This window comes from Xiphias gladius, chromosome 6 (genome assembly GCF_016859285.1).
Source record: "Xiphias gladius isolate SHS-SW01 ecotype Sanya breed wild chromosome 6, ASM1685928v1, whole genome shotgun sequence".
NCBI classification, from domain to species: domain Eukaryota; kingdom Metazoa; phylum Chordata; class Actinopteri; order Istiophoriformes; family Xiphiidae; genus Xiphias; species Xiphias gladius.
This window is the reverse complement of record NC_053405.1, coordinates 28,853,830-28,873,693: the sequence shown is the minus strand read 5'-3', so window position 1 is coordinate 28,873,693 and position 19,864 is coordinate 28,853,830. Positions and strand designations below refer to the sequence as shown.

The following is a 19,864-nucleotide window of genomic DNA, read 5'->3' as shown; positions in this document are numbered from 1 at the left end:
GAGGTAAATGAAGATGATACTGATGCTGTTACTCTGTACTTTTCATTGGAAGAAATGCCAGAGTTATGTGAAACGGATGGGGCAGAGCTCCTGGAAAGGATGCCATGAGCTATGAGATCCTTAGGAGATAAAACAATTCAGTGTTACATGAAGCACTGGCTCTCATACACAGTATTTCGGAAAGAAGGAATTCTTCCCGCCTCTTGGTTACAAAGAATGGTGGTCCAAATTTTTAAATTACAGGGAAAGATTAAAGACTAGATTATGGTTGTTTATGTCATGGAACTGTAGCCAAATCAGCTCTGAAAGGAATGGACATAGTACAAGTAAAGGCACTGATAATATGTTGTGGGGCCCTCTGTACAACCCCAATTCCACCATTACTTGTGGGAATTGAATGAGTGACTGGCATTGCAGTACATAACTGACAATGCATAATTGAGAAAAGGGGACATCAAGGGGAGCCCCCGGCAAAACTAGTTCTGGAAAATGCACAGGGATGGGGAGGAACAAAAGGGATGAAAGAGTGTTTTTATTTTCAAGATGAGTAAAGAGGTGGAGAGGCTGGCATTGGGAGAGGTAGGGGGGCCCCACTAATATACTGGTTAGTCATATCACCATGGATTCTACCCATTTCAGAAGCAGACTTCAGCATCTCAGCCATATGTTCTTGATTGATTCTGCTGTAGTTCAGATGACTCTCGGGGAGAACACGTTTGGGACCTTGTGCTGGTGCAGTTGCTTCTGTTGTATAAGACTCAGTGGGGTTCCTTTGGGTGCCAGCCCTCGTTGGGGTGGAGTGAGGCAGTAGCCGAGGCAGCTAAAGCTGCACCGAGGACGGCCGTAGATGTGAAAGTGTGCGCGAGAATGTGTTGGGACATCTGAGCTGAAGTCCATTATCAAGAAAAAAGGTAACAGCTATGTGGCAGAAAGAGCATGAAAACCAAAAGAAGGGATGTCTTTAGTTTACTATACAAAATAGTGTAAGAAAAAAACCCATTGTGTTTGAGGGAGGGAGAGAAGGCATACACCTTTTATGAATGGACTAACACTGGGTCAATGTGGACTGGCATGGGACTTAGCAAAGACAAACATGAGAATGGGCTTTGTGGATTTTGCGGAAACGAACAAATTGGTCCAAACCTACTCATGGAATGGGAGAGCTTAATGTACGTACGTGTGTGCGTGTATGCTGCAGTATCAGGCCTTTGCGAAAGACAGTTACATTGAAGAACCCGATTTTTCCCACAGACAACCAGCCAGACTGCGAGAGAAGTCGTGTAGGACAGGCAGGTCCCAAACTGCAATCTATTTCCGACCTGAGGGAGGCAGCAGTGTGCCGCAAGGGCATCAAGTGTGCCGGAGATTCGCGAGAAGAAGAAGAATGAGTGGCCAGTGAAGTAGGAGGGGAAGAACCCGACGAAGAAGGGGACATTAGGGTCCAAACCGTTACTACATATGTCTGTGTTTGTGCGCATCTGTTGTTAAACTGTCGCTGCGGTGTTGAACAGGACGCTTTTTTCGAGGATGCTGCTAGTTTTGTCCGAAGACCACAAGGAGCACCTCGCCTTCCTGCCGACGGTCGAGCCCGCAGGTAAATCCCCGCTGTTCTCTCGCTGGGAGAGCAGAGGATTAACTGGGTGACTGTCCGCCCAGTGTGGACCGCTACACCGGGCGAGCCAACGCGGAAGAACCCGCGTCGCCAACGCTACATGTTAAACCGGCACCGAGCTCGTGTTCGTCCTGTGCACAGTGCGCGGGTAGGCCTGGTTAATGTCAGGGCAACCCACAGTTCAAAAGTACCACACGAGATTTGCCTCGGTTACAGTGGTATCATATATAATGTACAGTAGTTGAAGAACACTAAGAAAAGAAAAAACAAAACAAACTATTCCATTCAAAGTAGAAGTACTTCAGAAAAGTTCCAGAAAAAATGACAGAAGCACAATAATCAAATGTATTACAGAGGATCAAAAGCAGGAGGACAGAAGGAAGATACTACTTTTTTATACAGTTGGAACATTAAATCTATCAGTGTATCATATTTTAGTTTTGCTATTAAAATCTTTGACATAATCTGTGAGATATAACGTTGCATCAGTTACTCAAAGTACAAGTACTACAAAAGTACAGCACTGTGAGTAAATGCACTTCGTTACATTCCACCATTAATGACACAAAGGGATAACAGGTCCAGTCAGGCGGCCCTTTTAGACATGGAGTCTCTTAACACTGCTGTCCGCGAAAAGCCTGACGAAAATAAATGCATCTGGTGTGAAAAGAGCCTCTCGTCTGTAACTCAAAATTGGCCCATTATTTCGTGGCTTGTGGGCGAGATTTCACTCCTGTTGCGCACATGAAATAAAACGATTCGTCGGATTGCAGTGCTGTTCTAAGAACAAGAGCAGCCCTCCGCATCTGGCTTACACTTTGGCCTCCGTTTTTAAAAGAATAAGTGGAAAAGACATTAGTGGTTGATGTGGTTCTCAGTTTCTGGAGCGTTGCCTCTGACAGACGTGTTTCCTGTATATAACAGCTGAATAATTGATCTGCATAAATAGTAGTTTCTTCAGAGAATGACATTCAATTAGGCAATATACAACCATAACCCCAAATATGAATTGAACATATTGATGTTTTTTTTTATTTGTTATGTTTACTACATTTTTTTTTAAAAACTTTTCTTTTTGTCCTCAGTGGTTGGAGAGTTTGGTCGAATAGCTCTGGAGTTCCTACGGAGAGGAAGCAGCCCCAAGATCTATGAGGGAGCAGCCAGTAAGACTCGACACCTGTCATTCCATATTCCTTACCCAGCAGCCGACTGGTCCACTCCGCTAAAGGCACTAGTCAGCACTGCGGGCAGTAGTGGACTAGTCACAGGCAGTATGGTTTAAAAACAGCATCACAGAAACTTCTGAAAGAGTTACATCTGGATTTACACGTACTGTATGTACAGTATTTAGTATGGTTTGTAGTACTGCAGTACTCTCATAGTTTATGTTGCTTCAGAGATATGTATTTAGTTGTCATATGATTAGGTACACCTTACTAAAGTTCATGCAGGCTGACACAACCGCCCTTTTAGTAATAATGGTTGAAATATTTAGTCCACCTTTAGTTGATATAAGTCAGACAAAATATGAGAAACACATCTCAGTGTAAAACAATACAACTGGACAGCCCCCCATGCTACAGCCCTCCAAAATGACACCAATCAGTTGAATCAACGGCTCTCTAAAACACTTTCAACACAAACTGAACGTCAGAACATTCACGAAGCCTGTCGTACACTGCATTAGTTTAAGCCGGGTAGACTGGTTAGATTGACTGATTGGACAACTGCATGAATACGCGGGTGTACAGGTGCTCTGGGAGTGTGTGTCAAGGGTAGAAGTGCACATAATAATAAGGGTGGTTAAAGGTAATTATTATTAGTGCTAAAGAGAACTGAAGAAATCATTTGGGTATTTTTCCATATCATACAGCTTTGACACATACATTATGCAACTTACTTATGTGCTACCTCCCGGGACCCCAGAGTTACTCCATAATGTACCACTGCTTGCAGGGAAGCTGTGCGTTCCTGTGGATATGGTGCAGCATGGAGTGGAAGGCCTGATGTTCCTGATGACGGAGAGCTCCAAACACATGGTGACTCATGCACTACTTCTCTTTGTGTTTCGAAATGGAAGAGATTCTTAAAGGCTGCCTGACATTGTCCGGACTACTTGGTTTCATTTTCCACACTTACAGAGTTTATTCAGAAAACCCATTGTCATGTAAAACAAATAGGAAGAAGTGGAAGATAGAAAACACTGGTAAAGGTGAATAGGTGAATTACCATAACCTTGAGCCGAGACTCTGTGTACAGATGTATGTATGTAAAGGTTAATATGACTTTTATCCTTCAGTTTTTTAATTTTTCATTTTTTTTCACCGTGTGAATGCAATACATCACATTCTCATATACACTCATACATCGCAATTCCAGTTAGTGGTTCGGTAACTTGACCAAGAACGATTTAACACGTGAACTGGAGGAGCCAGGGATGGAACCACCGACCCTCCGGTTAGTGCATGGCCCGCTCCACATTAGTGTTTACCCCGCTGGTCCTATCCATGAATTCCCGCTCAACCCATAGAGAGCCAAAGTCGTGACGTCACATCCGGGCTAGCCTCTCTTCCACTAGCTTCAGTAACTCAGTGCGATCTCTCATGTAGCGTTTCTTTCATCTAACTTTCTGAAAAGAATTAAGTACGTTCCTGGGGTTTATTATTTATCTTGCCCGAGGACACTGACACGTGGACTGGAAGAGCTAGGAATTGAACCTTCGACCTTCCGGTTAGTCGACGACCCGCTCTACCTCCTGAGCCACAGTCGCCCATCCTTTCATTTTGCCTTTGTTCCGTTAGTCCCAGAATGCAATAATTATACCTGTGTTTTTCCACTGATGACAGGTCAATGTCTGTAACATTTTGTACTGTGTGGTGACTTTCTGTGCACCCTGTGTCATCATGGAACACTAAAACACCAGAAACCAGTGAGCCAGGTATTTTACAACTGTGCCAAACATCGACTGATCCCAGTGTCCCTGTTCTGTGTGTGTGTGTGTGTGTGTGTGTGTGTGTGTGTGTGTGTGTGTGTGTGTGTGTGTGTGTGTGTGTGTGTGTGTGTGTGTGTGTGTGTGTGTGTGTGTGTGTGTGTGTGTGTGTAGATCTCCGAAGTGGATTTCCTGGACTCAGTGTTAGCTTTGGGGTTTGGTGATGAGCTTAACCAGATCCTCTTACAGGTGACTTTTAATTTGTTTTCTTCACGTGAGGAGTTGATTTGAGCAGTTTAATTTGACCTTTAATCAGTCAGTATGTTCACTGCATGGCGGTTGAGTGTGTTTTTGTGTTTGTGTTGCAGCTCTACCTGCAGCACCACAGTCAGATCCGCAGCATCCTGCGACAGCTGCCCTCCAATTTACCTGCTTACCACAACCTGGAATGGAGACTGGATGTGCAGGTGTGTGTGTGTGTGTGTGTGTGTGTGTGTGTGTATGCTATATCATGTAGAAATTGTTATTCTTCTGCTGTGGATTCAATTGGATAATGTTGTATATATGTGAATATGTTTTTTATATTCTGCTATGTGTTGTATTTTTCATGTGTAATTGTGTTTGTTAATTTATTAGTTTTAAAGTTAATCAATTACCAAGATCAGACCATCAGTCTGTCCCTCTCCATCAGACCTTGTGAGCCTGCAGATATGAAATGTGGAAAGGAGGGAAACGGGGTACACGAACAACTGAAAAACGACTGGTTTATGTTTAGAACCTGTGCTCATACAGTTTGTGTTTTTGGCCCTTGGAGCTGTAAAGGTTCAGGTTATCAGTATTCAGAGTTTAACTCGTTTTCTCCCCTTTGTTTCTCTGTCGCTTCTTATTGCGGTTGCCCTCACTCCTTCCTGCCAGTTGGCGAGTCGTTCAGTTCGTCAGCAGGTCATTCCCATGCTGACGATGCGTCTGCTCCTAACAAGAGGCTGTGACAGCCGCAGCGACAACAGCGGGAGGGTTCTCCAGACAGACCCCAGCACTCTCCTGCACCTCATCTCCACACTGGAGGCTGCTCTGGCCGCCATGAAAACCAGTCATTCTCGGCGCATATTACGCAACATCAAATAATCGCCCAAGTCACCTTCTGTTTAACACGTGTGCCTCCTGCCAACTGCGAACACTATGTTACTGCCTTTATACCTGGAAAACATTAAGCAGTGTCTTTGTATTCTTCAGTGCAGTGTCGAGTGTTTCTTCTGATTTGGTCCTGGCTGTTAAACCGGGTCTCTGCCCATCTGGTCGTCGCTTTTTTTTTACCCTAGATCACGATATGTGCCAAATCTCAATGACTGTATTGTATGTAAGGTTTCTACAGTGCTGCTGATATTGTATTAAAGTGTGAGACAGAGATAAAACGCCATTCTTGTGGTTTGTCAGAACCAACAATGCAACGGCATAGAGGCCCTAACCTAACAGAGTACAGTACATCTGTGTCAGCATTCGACTGAACCAGAACATTACATACATGGTGGTAATGATGCTGCTGAGTGTTAAAGCACAGCCGCAGATGAGCAGTCATCAGTGTTTTCAGTGGAAACCATGTGACGTTTGTTCAATCCATGTCTGTATGCTGCAACAGTGTGTTCAGTAATGGTAGCTGAACCTCAGCCCTGTTTTTATAAAGGAACCAAAAGTGTAGAGAAACATTTGCACAGTCATCTGTATGATCTTGTGTGTGAGAGTGTGTGGAAATTCAGAAGCACTCCTGACCGTGCGTATGAAGAAACCCCATGTGCACAGTAAACTGTGCTGTGCATATAATGGACAACAGTGAAGCTCTGTGACAAGATACACACAATATTTGTTAGCAGGATACATAATTTTTTTTTTGTTGTTTTTAAGAAATTTAATTATAAAAAATGTAAAAATAAAGAGGTAACACTTTGCAATAAAGTTCACAAAATACTGAGTAGTTATCAAGGAACAAATAAGAAACAAACCTGAAATGACCTGATATTTGATAAATCCCTGATTAATCATTCCAAAGTAACAATAGGATTTAGTACTTTTTGTTGAGCTTAATGTACCTGCATTCTTGTTATTTCTAATGTCATCAGTACTGTGCAATCCGCAAGCACTTTATTAGGAACACCACAGTAATACTGGGTACTTCCTCCCTTTGCCCTCAAAACAGCCTTGGTTCTTCATGGCCTGGGTCCACAATATGTTGGAAACATCCCTTTGAGATTCTGGTCCATGTTGACATAATTGGATCGCATCATTTCTGCAGATTTGTCAGCTGCGCATTAATGCTGCCAATCTCCTGTTCTACCACATCCAAAAAGTGTTCTACTGGATTCAGATCTGGTGACTAGGGAGGGACACTGAAGTTCACACTCACTCAGGCTGTGGCATTCAAACCATTGATTGAATGGTACTAAGGGGCCCACAGTATGCCAAGAGAACATCCCCCACACCATTACACCACCACCACCAGCCTGGACTGTTGACAAGAGGAAGGTTGGGTTCATGGATTCATGCTGTTGATGCCAAATTCTGACCCCAACATCTGCTGCTTCAGCAGAAATCCAGATTCTTCAGACCAGGCTACATTTTTCTAGTCTTCAACTGTCCAGTTTTGTTGAGCCTGCGCCCACTGCAGCCTGAGATTTCTGTTCTTGGCTGACAGGAGAGGAACCCGACGTGGTCTTCTGCTGTTGTATCCCATCCTAATCAAGGTTGGACCTGTTCATTCTGAGATGCCTCTCTGCTCACCACAGGTGTAAAAGAGTGGTGATCTGAGTTACCGTAGCTGTTCTGTCAGCTCCAACCAGTCTGACCAGTCTCCTCTGACCTCTGAAAATTAGATCAAATTTTTTCCCCATTCTGATCTCTGATGTGAACATTAACTGAAGCTCCTGACCTGTGTCTGTATGATTTTATTCACTGCACTGCTGCCACATGATTGGCTGATTGGATAACTGCACGAATAACCAGGTGTACAGGTGTTCCTAATAAAGTGCTTGGTGATCTTTTCGGTGATCTTGGTCTTTGTGTTTATTTAGCAGTATAACATAATAATGATGTATCAGTATAATATTATAGACTGTGCGTCCGTGCATTCTATAAAGAGGTTTTCCAGATAATCACCATGAAACATTAAAAGAAAATCTGGGCACTCACGTACTTTTTGTTACACATACTTTAGCTTTCAAGCCCTGTACAATAATACTATAATATTCCTGTACTTGTCAAGGCTAAGACCATTTCTGGTCCAGTTGTTTAGTGATGTTACATGACCTCCACTAACTTAGTGTTCTTGTGTGCAATACAACTAGCTGGAAGGGCAGTAGAGATGAGGAGGGCATTTTTGTGTTTAATTTAAAAAACCCAAACTACTTTAACAGTGTGTCCCACTCAAGTCAATGCATGCATTACTCTTAATTAAACCCAGTGTTGGCTGTCAAGAGGAGTCTGCAGACACCAAATAGAGTGTATCCTTATGGTCTGTAGGCAGACTCCATATGGCAGCAGGAGACACGCTACTGGGGTGTCTCCTTATTGAACTGACAAAGTACTCAGAGGATACAAGCTTTTGACCGTCTGATCGATCAGGCTAAAAATTTCCACATCCATGTGCTGATGCACATACATATTACCATCGTTACGTAAACATTGCTTATAAAGATCAGTTATAAGATGGTTTCCTGAAAAGTTCACAAACAGATGAATTTATTAGTATTTTAGATTTTGAATTCATCCTAAAACCACATATCGGAATTGTTTGACCTGCACCAGGATTTGATTGACAACTTTCTCATCAGCCCAAATAAACTGAACTAAGTGGGCAAATACACAAGTTTGTTTCAACGTAACCAAACAAGTTAGGTGTGAAAACACCCTAATAAATCGATCCTTAAACTGTGTCAAAGAACCAAATTAGCAGATGAGAATTAACAGAATTATTTTGGCCTGATAACAGCATGTTAGTCTGAAGTAGTCAAGCCACATTTGATGAACAGGATTGGTGTTTCACAAAGGTGGTTCAGAAAAGCGGGGTTTAGTGTGAAAAGTCTGTCTTGAATGAGCCTAACAAACTTGTTCAGGATTAAACAGTTTCGTAAAGCAAGCTCAGAGTTGATGAAATAAGACTAATTCAAGTCTGGATCAAGAACTGACTTTGAAAAACAGACTGGAGACATTCAAGCTCTCATCACATTAATTCAAAGTGAAAAAACTGACATCTAAAAGACAAAACTGAGATGTTTGTGGCCACAGAGCAGCACACATTAAAAGTATTACAATGGCTTTTGTTTATTAGTTTTATTTTGATTGCAGTACATTTAAAAACACATATGCTGACTGGAATCCTTTGCAGTTCTTTCGACTAAAAAAGATATGACAGCAGTAAAGAGGGACATTCAGGGAGGAACTTTGTATTAAACACTGTATTTATTTCAGTCTGTCTGAGGTGAAGCCAAGCTTAAGTTTCTAAGGAAAAAAACTATCTTATTTTCTCTCTATAAAATATAGTATAATAGTAATTGTGATAGCAATAGTATGTTACATCTTATACATGATCAATTTTCAGAACTAATTATACAAAGAAATCTTCCATCACGTGCGTGACAGCCAAACCCACAATGTCATGAATACAGAGTGCGGCAACAGACAGAGCTAGCAGAGAGCACTTGCTGCATTGTGTTTATCACCACTTCTGAGAGTCTGAACTCACTGCTGACACTACAACATGCTGCCAAAAGTTCTCTTTTGCTTTGCCCATAAGGGGGAAGAGTAGTGTGCATGCAAACATGCACACTGACACCCTAAGGTATGTTTTATTTATGACATGACACAAACCAGGGGTTGACTGAAGTTTAAAATCAAAGTTGAATTAAACTTTGGCACCAAAATGGCCAAAATAATCCAGCATAAACCCTTCTTAACCAAACACTGTCCCCTCCCAAAATCATGGTTTTCTCACCCGAACAACAGTTACAGCTAAAACCTCCATATGAGCTCTCTTCTGCTTAATCATCTATTGTTTGTTTAAAACAGACTCTCTTTAAATTTGGTAAATGTATGTCGCAGTCCGCCAAAATATCTAAACTTTTTACACAAATAAAACTTGTATCTAATAGAAAGGAGACAGGAGAACACAATACAGACAGTCCCTGGAGTCCTTCCTCTGACCTCTGGACTGCTGCAGGATACAGCCAGGTGTAGACCAGACCGTGAGAGGAGGGTAAAAAAGGAAATTACCCAAGGTATACCTGACATGAATTTAATGGCATTATGTTCTTCCATAATATCAACAACACAAAGGTTGGACCAATTTCCAAGTCGTCTACTCTCCCCTCAACTTCTCCTTTTCTCTCTGCGTGACACTAGTGTGTGTTCCCAAAGGCATAACTGTATGGTTGTATATGCTTTGCTCTATTGCCCACAGGCCTACTTTGGAAGAGAATTTGAGCGAGTCCGTTTTGCATCGTTTAACATTTTTTTCCAGAGCGCATCCATTTGGAATGCCCTTTGGATCAAACAAAGATTCCATACATTTTGCTTTTGGCAACGCTCAACTTTTTCCCATAGCTCTTTTAGGAATTAGGAGTTCTTATAAATGACCATAACCAAATCCGAAAAGGGCATATGAAGGCTAAAGGGAGTCAATGGATTCCAACGTGGAGAGCAATTGACGTCTTCTATCACGCTACATGTACATTTATATGTATTTGCCTGTGTTTGTATTCCAGAAAGCGGGTGAAATGAAACCTGGGGTTTTGTCAACCCTGAGCTGAGGGAAACAGGGGTCACTTTAACTCCAGCTCAGTTACTGCGGTCACTTACTCCGTCAACCTAATCTGCTCAGTGTACCTGGGGACAAATGATCAAAAAAAAAAAAAAAAAAAAACCCGGTTGGACAGGCCATTCGTTCGTTACCCGAGCCATCGCCTTTATGATCAGTCAGTCATCCACGCACGGACAGGGAGGGGGATCTCTGTCCTCACATTCAATTGTTACACACAGTGAAATCTCCTGAGTCCAGGGGGAGAAAAAAAAAGGGTCAGCCACTCCAACTCGGGCTCTTTCAGCTGCTGCTGCTGCGTTTTTTAGGATATGTCTGCATTAGCGTCACACACTCATCATTTCTAGCTCCACTGGATTACAATGCTCCCGTTGCCATGGTGAATCCTACTCTCGGGATGGGGGGGGGGGGGGGGGGGGGACCCGCGCGGGAACATTCTCGGCCTAACGAACCGAGTCCGCTCAGCTGTTCTGGAGCCGAAAACTCGGAGGTTCCCACCTCGGAGTTCAGGACGGGGCTCCACACGGGTTAAACCTGCTCCTCGTCGTGCCCAGCGACGCCCGTGAGCGGCTCTGAAGTCCCCCCGCGAGCCGCGGCCTCTTCGGGCTTACTGCTTTGCCGTGGAACGGGCCCCGGACGACCTCGACGTCAGGGTTCAAACGGCAGGAACGGAAAAGGAAGTGTTCGTCCAGCCTCGGTGTCAGGCATCACCTGACCGTCTCAGCTCTACACAGGAAGTGGGTTGGCTAATTCAACATGGCTGTTGTCTGCAAATTGAGGAGGACCTGTCTTAAGCGATGAAATAGTCCGGTTTCCTTAAATTTTAGGACGGTTGACTCAGTTCAGTGTGCTAGCTGGTTTTGACGCTGGTCCGACATGGCCCAATGTGTGCAGTCCGTTCAGGAGTTCGTTCAGGACTCGTTTGTCCCGATGGTGGCCGTCTTATGTAGTGAAGAAGCGGAGAGAGTGACTCGCAAGAACAACCTGAATTTCGCCGAGCTGCTGAGGCCTTTCTGCAGACTCACGTCCGAAGGTAAGGGCAGACGTCCAGAGCCAGCCGCTCCCCTCGACTGGCAGTCTTATAGCCGTAACAAGTTGAGCTTGAGAAAGGGGTAGCTAACATCTTTAGCCTGAGACGCTTTACAGTTGACATGAGCTCCGCGCTAACAGGCGGCTAGCAGCCTGGACTGTGACTAAGCAGCTGTGGGTTGACAGGAGGGGGATACGAAGTCCAGACTTGACATCTGAGGGGACCGAGTGACGACTGAGCATTCAGCCTTTTAAAGCTGGTCTCTAGGAGAACGTCAGGGCAGCCAGTTAACAGTTCTGTCGGTGCGGGATGATCAGAAACAAGAAACAGCTGAAGTCGTAAGTAAGCTAATTGGCTAATGGGCTTTCGTTGCAGTCCAACATGAAAAGTAAGGTTAACTCGATGGCCAAGCCGAGTCACAGAAACATTGTCAACACAATATGAGCCGTTCGAGATGAACTGCGCCTCGACTGGGGAGTGGACGAGAGCAGGAGGCGGGAGCAGGGGAAGGTGACAAGAAGGTGCAGCGGAGAGGGACATTTTCCAGCAGCCCTCACAGTCTGTACCAATGCTGACCCACAAAGAAGGAGCCGGTCGTTTCTACTGGGTCATTCTCTGTCAAGTCACACCGAATCCAGCAAAGTGGTTGCAGCACTGTCTCAGATTTTGTTGAGAGTTTGTCTATATAATGTTTTGAACCCAAAGCTAATGCCTGTAAACATTTTCTGTTCAGTTCCAGTCTTTTTATTTAATTTCGGCTCTTGATATTTTTTAATCTCTCAAAAGCGCCCGGGAAGCCATGTTTGGCCCTTTTAATACGATAAGTATAAGTATTATTCCTAGCCTCACCAAACTTTGTGGGATGGGAGACAAACATGTTCTGAACATGACTGAACCATTAAAAGGTTGTACTGCATTCCTATAAATTTTTCTATAAGGCCTTAGATTTGGAAAAAAAAGTGCAATTGATATTGAAGGTATTAAAAGGCCATTTTCTTGCACTTTCTTTTTTTCTTTCCGACAAAAATAGAGATTTGAGATATTTTACCTATGGCAGAAAGACGTTTTCAATTTTCCTTGCCTTGGCATCGCCATGATTATTGAATTCCCGTGTCATAGCTTTTGTAAGAGATAAAGGATTACACATGTTTTCAGTATGTTAATTGGAACAGAGGGCATTTGAGATAGCAAGTGTGTCTCCTAAGGTCCTAGATATTGAAAATAAGTGAATTATTTTGATAAAACCCCTCGTATAAGGAGGAGTAAGTTAAATGGTCCTCTCAATATATAAATGTCTATCCACATAAAAGGGTGGATGTGTTTTATAAATGTAATTTTAAAGCGTGCATGTTAGAAAGCTATATATGGAAATTGTACTGATACACATATTGAAACATTTCCACACAGTGAAATCATCAGTAGATGCCCTCACGTTATCAAGAAAAAACACAGAGAATGTGCCCAATTCAGTCCTGTTGTTCAAGTTATATGGTTAAAGTATCATATTTTTCATCAAATTATAATTTCTAGAACATAATTTGCTACATTGCACATAATTTTCAATAGTTATTTGAATTTTTTACTGAGTAGCTTATTCTTTTTTAAATATGTAATATAAAATTTAACAACTCCATTGAATATAGCATTTATCAGCTTTAATGCCTTTTTCAATAATGAGGCCATGATAATAAAGAATATATTTGCATTAATGATCTATAGTAAAATGAGCCTACAGAAAACATGGATATCTTTACTCCAGTCAAAGTTTCAGAGGCTGGGACAAAACATAAGTAGAGATAATAAGGGAAGACCCTGCTTCTTCATTACTGACGTTTATTCCTAGAGGTAAAGCAATGCCTTCAACTATGCGTATTTATCTATTAAGGGAACATTGAAGGGCATTGGCACTTAGTACACTAAATGACCATACATTGAGCTATTTCCACATACATTTTCATGTTCCTTCTCACTAGGCCATAAACCATTTTGGTCCTATGAAAATGGCCAACCACGCCTTGTTTTATTCTTTATATATTCATGTCCAGTAGGGGCAGAGACCTCAAATATTGGCACAAAATTAATGTAGAAAAATGTATTTGCAAAAAAAATAATGATTGATATCATATTGGCGCAAAAACAGTCTGTGGGTTTATGATACCCTCAATATCACTCGTTTAGGAATTTTGCACTTTTTTTTCCAAATTTAGGGCCTCTTATAGAAAATAATATGACATGTGGTACAGGCTGTGGTTTCAACATACACAAAACATGTTTGTCTTCCATCCTACAAAGTTTGGTGAGGCTGAGAATAATACTTTTAAAAATATTAAGGCCCGAACAAGGCATCCCATTTAAGGCGTTTTTTGAGGCTATAAATATAACCCTCTCCCCATAAATAATATCAAGCGCTGAAAAATATGAAAACATAGGATTTGAAAAGAAATATTTTACAGGCCTTGGTTTTGGGACCCATTCATGATATACACAGGTTCTGAACAAAATCTGAGACCGTGCTGTAACGACCTTACCAGATTTGACACGGAATGACCTTGCACGACTTCGATATGAATCAAGTTTACACTGGTACATGCTGCCTCCAGGAAATAGCCACATACTCACTCTCTGAAGTCCGACATTGAAAAAAAGCTTTCACTTTCTCCCGCCTATCTCACTTTTATATGTTACCAAACTAACTGCCAGCCATAAAAATGAAACTATTACCACCCTAAATAGAGAAAAAAAAAACCTAAAAAACCCACTCAGTTCTGTGTGACAGAGTTGCGCTTTTGGGAGTGCAGGTGGTGAGAGGAGTAATTTAAGTTGTGCTCGCTGCTGAGACCCTTTCGTTACTACAGAGCTGTACAAAACCATATACTCGACTAGACTCGGCTGCTGCTGATACCAGCTCTCATACATACTTGCTTCCCTCAACACTTCCCTTACTTCAGGAGTAGGAGCTTTGGGACTCTTTGCATTTTGATTTAAATAATTTTATCGTCTCCAGGTCAAGTCTTATTTCTGCTACTGTCAAGATACAAATACTTATGACTTGGTAGATTTTTGCTTATTTACTGTAATAATATACATGTAGCATCAACACATTATTACCACAATAAGTTACGTAAAATCACTTCTTGATTTCAGAACGACAGCTTAATAATTTGGGAGGATAATGAAGCCTATTGTTTTACTTTCACATGATAGCAGCATATCATACTAGTGTGCCTTGCACAACACCCAATATTTGAAAACTCGGAATAATATACTGAAGGAAAAAAACACTGGAACACACCGGCACTAATCCCGTTAGAACCGATCCTGATTTTAGAAAAAGTTATCGGACCAATCTGCTTAGTCTCCAATAAATGTTGTTTTAATTGTGTTCTTTGGTATAACAGTGTAACCTATTAAATTGCTACGTAGGCTATCTTTGATCATCATGAAATGTTTGTTTTACCCTCCAAATTACTCAATTATTTTTACTTGATAATGTAGAAGGTCTAGAATTCTCCTGTACGGCAGCCATCATATCAGTCTGCTGACTATTAATCATCCAACCAGACTTGATTGCTGGACCAGTCCCCCTCAAACTAAAGAAATTCAAAACATGAATCAATATTCAGAATACATGTGGAGAGGAAAGCAACAAAACAGGACAGTAGTTTTATATATTGACCTTTAGATATTTAGATTATTAGGCATTGAAATCAGATGGTATTTTATGAATCCTCACATCCCACTTTTTCACAAAAGATTTCTATCATAGATTGAATGCAGTCTATGAGAACTGTCTGTAATAAGAGCTGAATGTATTCAGTCTGTCTGCCTGATAAATCACCATCGACCACGCAAAAGGTAATCTATTTATAAGAATAAACCTTCATAGATTAATAAAATCTAAACTCTTCATTTAAACAGTTTTTTTTTTTTTTTTTTTAATAAAACTTCATGTTGTTTCAACATCTGAACCAATCAGCTCTTAGATTGGGGTGAGCCAGGATCAAGTTGGGCAGAAATCTAACTGGCGTCCATTGTGCGTCAATGGCCGGTGATCGATTCTGTGCAGGTTTGCTTCATCTCAAATGAACCTAATGACAGGGGAACAAGTCACTGTGAATCATGGATTCTTTCCCCAGTCGGTGAATTAACAAATCAGTAACACTGTTCATAAAGACAGTATGGAAATGACCAAAACTCTGCCTACTGAATCATTAACAATCAGAACACTAGTTCACAGTTTATCATTTTAAGCCCTGTATAATATTACTATAATATTTCACATTATATCTCTGTCTGGACTTATAAAATATGTGGTACAGTTTAGTAAGTTAAAATGATCTTAAAATACTGTACTACCTGAAGTACCACATTCAAGCATGTCATTTCTATTATCACTTTAAAATATTCATTCCGTACCTCATGATTTTTTCTGTATTGTATGCATACCTCTTCAATCTCCTGTGCTTCAAAAAAGTTCATAGCCCTTTAATGATCTGCAAACGTAATTCTATTTCTCCTTCACGTAAAGCGCAGCTCAGCTGGATATGCACACCTAGATCCTGCAGTCACCTTCAGACATCTGTGAATTTTTTTCCCCCTATCTGCTGTCTTGTGGTAGTCATGTTGTAGAAAAATGACAGCTTACAACCTTTCCAGTTTACTTTCTCCTTATTTCTGTATTTCTCCCTTGTGGCAGCCAGCACTTGTTCCTGTTTCAAAAAACTTAGAAACAGTTTGATAATCGGTGTGGGAGGCTGGCCTTCCTCTGGAATCGGTACTGGGGATTGGTGCGCTCCTTTCACTAGACAATTATAATTCTGGCTCCGCTGATGTGACTGGAAATGTTTCAAGACTGGACTGTCTGATGGAGTGTTTTATCAGACACTAGTGACACTAAAACAATGATTTTGTCTGCAGCACAAACACTATATTGTAAAATTCAGTTGCATTAAAACACAGTATAGGTGTTCACAGAGAGCAGGACGGGCCAGAATGGGTCTCACCCCTTCTCTTCTATTTTTCTTCTCTCCATCAGTCTTTCTCCCATCAGTTATAACAAGAAAAACTAGATTTGCTGTATACACGTTAAAACAAAGTAAGTAACAAATTAAATGGAGCATTACAAATTTATTTTAGGTCAGTTTCTAAATATAAGGGAATTTCACGCTTCACAGATGCGCCCTGGTCTAACAAAGATAAACCTGGTGTGTAAAGATAGTGGAGTGGGGGGGTAGAGTTTCTGGGACATGTGTGTGTGTGAATACGCACATGCTGGGTAGAATGGTAGCGGATTGGCTTCGGCAGCCATGCTGGAGCTGGAACGTGACACACGTATGTCTTGCTGTTGACATTGCAGATAGCTGAGAAATTCAACACTCTGCTGCATCTTGCTGTGACATTTGCTTGCTTGCAAAAGTGCCAAATGCTCTATAATTTGCCCCATCTCTTTTGTGGTCTTTTCCAGGTTTTGTTGCATGGCAGACAAGACACTTACCTTTGTTAATCTCTCCCCTGACAAATTGACATGTAATTGCAGATAATTCCAAAGGGTTCATTTATTTTTTTTCTTGCCACTACGTCATCTAACCTCACACACAACTAACTACCACTTCCCTAAAACTTGTAGCACAATTACAGCAATTTTCTTTATTTATTTGTTTATTTTTGGCTGTGATGAAGAGCGCTTGCCATGATGTGATCTTTGCAAGGAATTTTAGTCATGTGACAGATGGTTTGATAATGATAATCAAATTATCATCATCATCAGCATCATTTCAGTGGATGATGATGATGCATACTGGTGCTGCCTATTGAAACTGTTAGTTACTGTTTTGTTATTTTTTAGTGCTCTTATTTATACTCCATCGTTTTGTGAATAAAAGGGAGATATGTTCTGAAATCAATTATTTTTAATGCAAGCAGATATACACACGAAAAATAGATGCCCTCAAAAATGTTTGTTTCATTACAAATAAACTTAAGACCTGTAGCCACAAGGAGGCCAACAGTAATGCACAAGTACATATATCTCATAAGGCTCCAGACTACAGCCTTGTAGTCAAATTTTGTGACAGTTTTAGAGACAGTGTGGATGCATTTCAGTGATTTACTGTACTGAATGACTGAAACAAAGTGCTGTTCCTGTCTTCTCTAGGACACATCCGGGACCCCAACAACCAGGTGCAAGTCGTGAAAAACCTGCGTATCTGTGTCAACAATGTGGTGACGAGCCCGAACACAGCATCTGCTGCGCTTAGCCCCGCCCAGCGCCAGCTGCTCAATGAAGTGGTGTTATCCTGTCAGCCCCAAGAGGGCGCTGTGACCACTGTGATCACAGCAGGAGAATACAACCTCAACTTCAGTGGTAAGAACTAGAGCTGGATTTTTAAGGTTGATTGTATATTTGAGGGTTTAGAAAATCAGATAATGATATATCAGCCAATGTAAATTTTTTAACCAAAACACACAACACAAACAAACATTTTTGATAAAGATCCCCTACATTTTGTTATCAAAGGGTTCTGGCCAAGATATGTACTAAGGGATGATATGCAGTTGGAAATAAGCATATTTTATTATCAAGAAACATAACTCTAACAGCAATCACAACACTAAATTTCCCTTGAATTTTTACTATCGTTATTAGTATTATTATTATCGTTATTGTTAGGGTTATCTGTGTGTGTGTGTGTGTGTGTGTGTGTGTGTGTGTGTGTGTGTGTGTGGGTGTGGAAAGTGTAGAAAGCGTACTCTGTATAGGGAAGAGCTCTGTATGAATGTGTGTGAATGGGTGCCTGTGGTATGTAGCGCAAAGTGCTTTGAGTGGTCGATAGGACTAGAAAAGCGCTATATAAGTGCAGTCAGTTATTGTTGTTGTTGCTAATTATAATTGTCTAGTAAGCAAGGTTTCTCCTTTCTAGACAATAACAAATTATACGATAGGTACTGGGCTGAATTAATTTTTGATAGTTAAAGTCACTGTTGTGATGCGTATACACAGGAATGCAGCATATACCCTCTTCTAGTCAAGGGGATTTACTAACAGAGCCACAGATATCTATCAGTGTACATCTTGCAGAATAAGGCTGTAGTCAGTCGCAGACTTTTGTTCCCTGACCTTAGCCTTAAGGCAGTTCCTCCTCCCAAGCAGCATAAGTACCTTGTTAAATCTGCACCAAGTCTAGGGAGAAGGTTGTCTTAACGGCAGATTTGGGGAACAAATGTCCCTTCCCTTGTTGTTCCATAACCCATGCGCTTCATAGCTCAAACAGAAACAAATATGAAGCGACTCTTTTAAACTCGTTGTACTTACTCGTTGTGTGCCATGTTCGATAACATAGCACTGGAAGCAGTGTCACCAACGGGTGTGTGTTGATAAGTGGTAGGTGAATTTCCAGATCCTGAAAGTAGCAACACTTACATGTCATGGATTGAAATTTTCAACTAAATGTACTTAAAATATTTCTTAATTCAGAAATTGGCCCAATATGAGTGCTATACTATTATTTATCATATTGGGTTATTAGTACTGATGCATTCATGTGGTATGAAGTCATAGGAGTGCTATTAAAAAAGGATAAATCTGTAAAATAAATGTGGAAATATAAAGATGAATAACCATACGCATTTTCATTGATTTTCACATTTATTTGTTCATTTATTTGTTTTGTGTCTGTGTGTGTGTGTGCGCTGTGTGTGCGCGTGTGTTTGTGCGCGTGCGTGTGTATATTTATGTATGTGCCTGTGCGTGTATGTATGTGTTTTCATTCATTCAGAAAAGGGAAAATTTTGGAAATTTATTAAAAATCAAAAACTGGCATCTCTCATGTACAAAAGTATTCAAACTATTAATTCACTGCTTTATAGAAGCCCCTCTGGCACCAATTACAGCTGCTAGTCTAAATGGGCAAGTCTCTAGAAGCTTTGACCCTGGAATGGGCAGTTTATCCCATTCTTCCTGGCACATCCTCTCAAGCACCATCAGATTGGACAGCAAAGGGTCTGTGACCTGCCATCTTCAGGTCTCTCCACAGATGTTCTATCAGGTTTCGCTCAGGGACAGTCAGAGACCAGAAGCTACTCCAGCATTTTCTTGGTTTAATGCTTCAGGTCATTGTTGTGCTGAAAGGTGAACCGTTGCCCCAGTCTTAGGTCGCATGCACTGTGGATCAGGTTTTCTTCAAGGACATCCCTGTATTATGCTGCATTCATCCCACCCTCAATTTCGGACCAGTTCACCCTCAGTTCCTTGTTGAGGCCACTGTGCCCCCCCCCCAATAGCACGATGCTGCCCCCACCATGCTTCACCGACGGGTTCATGGTCACCTCCCTGTTCAAGGCCCTTCTTGCTTTCTTACTCAGTTTGGCTAGACAGCCAACTTCCTCCTTTCCACATTTATTAAGACCACTGTGCACCCGCGAAGACTCAAAGCCTTAGAAATGGTTTTATACCTTGTGCTGTTCTGTTCCTCACCACTTTATGGTTTGTTT

At 41.5% G+C, this 19,864-nt stretch overlaps 2 protein-coding genes across 3 annotated transcripts in view; both read left to right on the top strand.

Annotated features, from left to right (window-relative positions):
- The first annotated feature begins 1,341 nt into the window (after positions 1-1,341).
- On the top strand, positions 1,342-5,948 carry commd2 (COMM domain containing 2). The gene is made up of 6 exons (XM_040127698.1): positions 1,342-1,594; positions 2,698-2,775; positions 3,569-3,651; positions 4,716-4,790; positions 4,910-5,008; positions 5,457-5,948. Exons 1-6 carry the CDS (start codon positions 1,528-1,530, stop codon positions 5,664-5,666), a joined length of 612 nt encoding a protein of 203 aa, XP_039983632.1. The 5' UTR covers positions 1,342-1,527; the 3' UTR covers positions 5,667-5,948.
- Positions 5,949-10,866: 4,918 nt separating this feature from the next.
- trappc8 (trafficking protein particle complex subunit 8) overlaps positions 10,867-19,864 on the top strand; it is a 53,031-nt gene continuing 44,033 nt past the window's right edge. Inside the window, exons 1-2 of one of the 2 annotated variants that reach the window (XM_040127928.1) lie at positions 10,867-11,377; positions 17,529-17,738. In XM_040127928.1, the coding sequence (XP_039983862.1) occupies positions 11,221-11,377; positions 17,529-17,738 (367 nt within the window). In that variant the 5' untranslated portion in view covers positions 10,867-11,220. The remainder of the gene's footprint in view (positions 11,378-17,528; positions 17,739-19,864) is intronic. The other variant, XM_040127927.1, reaches the window with a different exon arrangement.

Bases quoted from the DNA above. Each gene is read 5' to 3' on its own strand.
- commd2 (XM_040127698.1), top strand. From the start codon at position 1,528: ATGCTGCTAGTTTTGTCCGAAGACCACAAGGAGCACCTCGCCTTCCTG. The intron at 1,595-2,697 runs GTAAATCCCCGC...TTTTGTCCTCAG, and splicing joins GCCGACGGTCGAGCCCGCAG to TGGTTGGAGAGTTTGGTCGA. The intron at 2,776-3,568 runs GTAAGACTCGAC...CACTGCTTGCAG, and splicing joins GATCTATGAGGGAGCAGCCA to GGAAGCTGTGCGTTCCTGTG.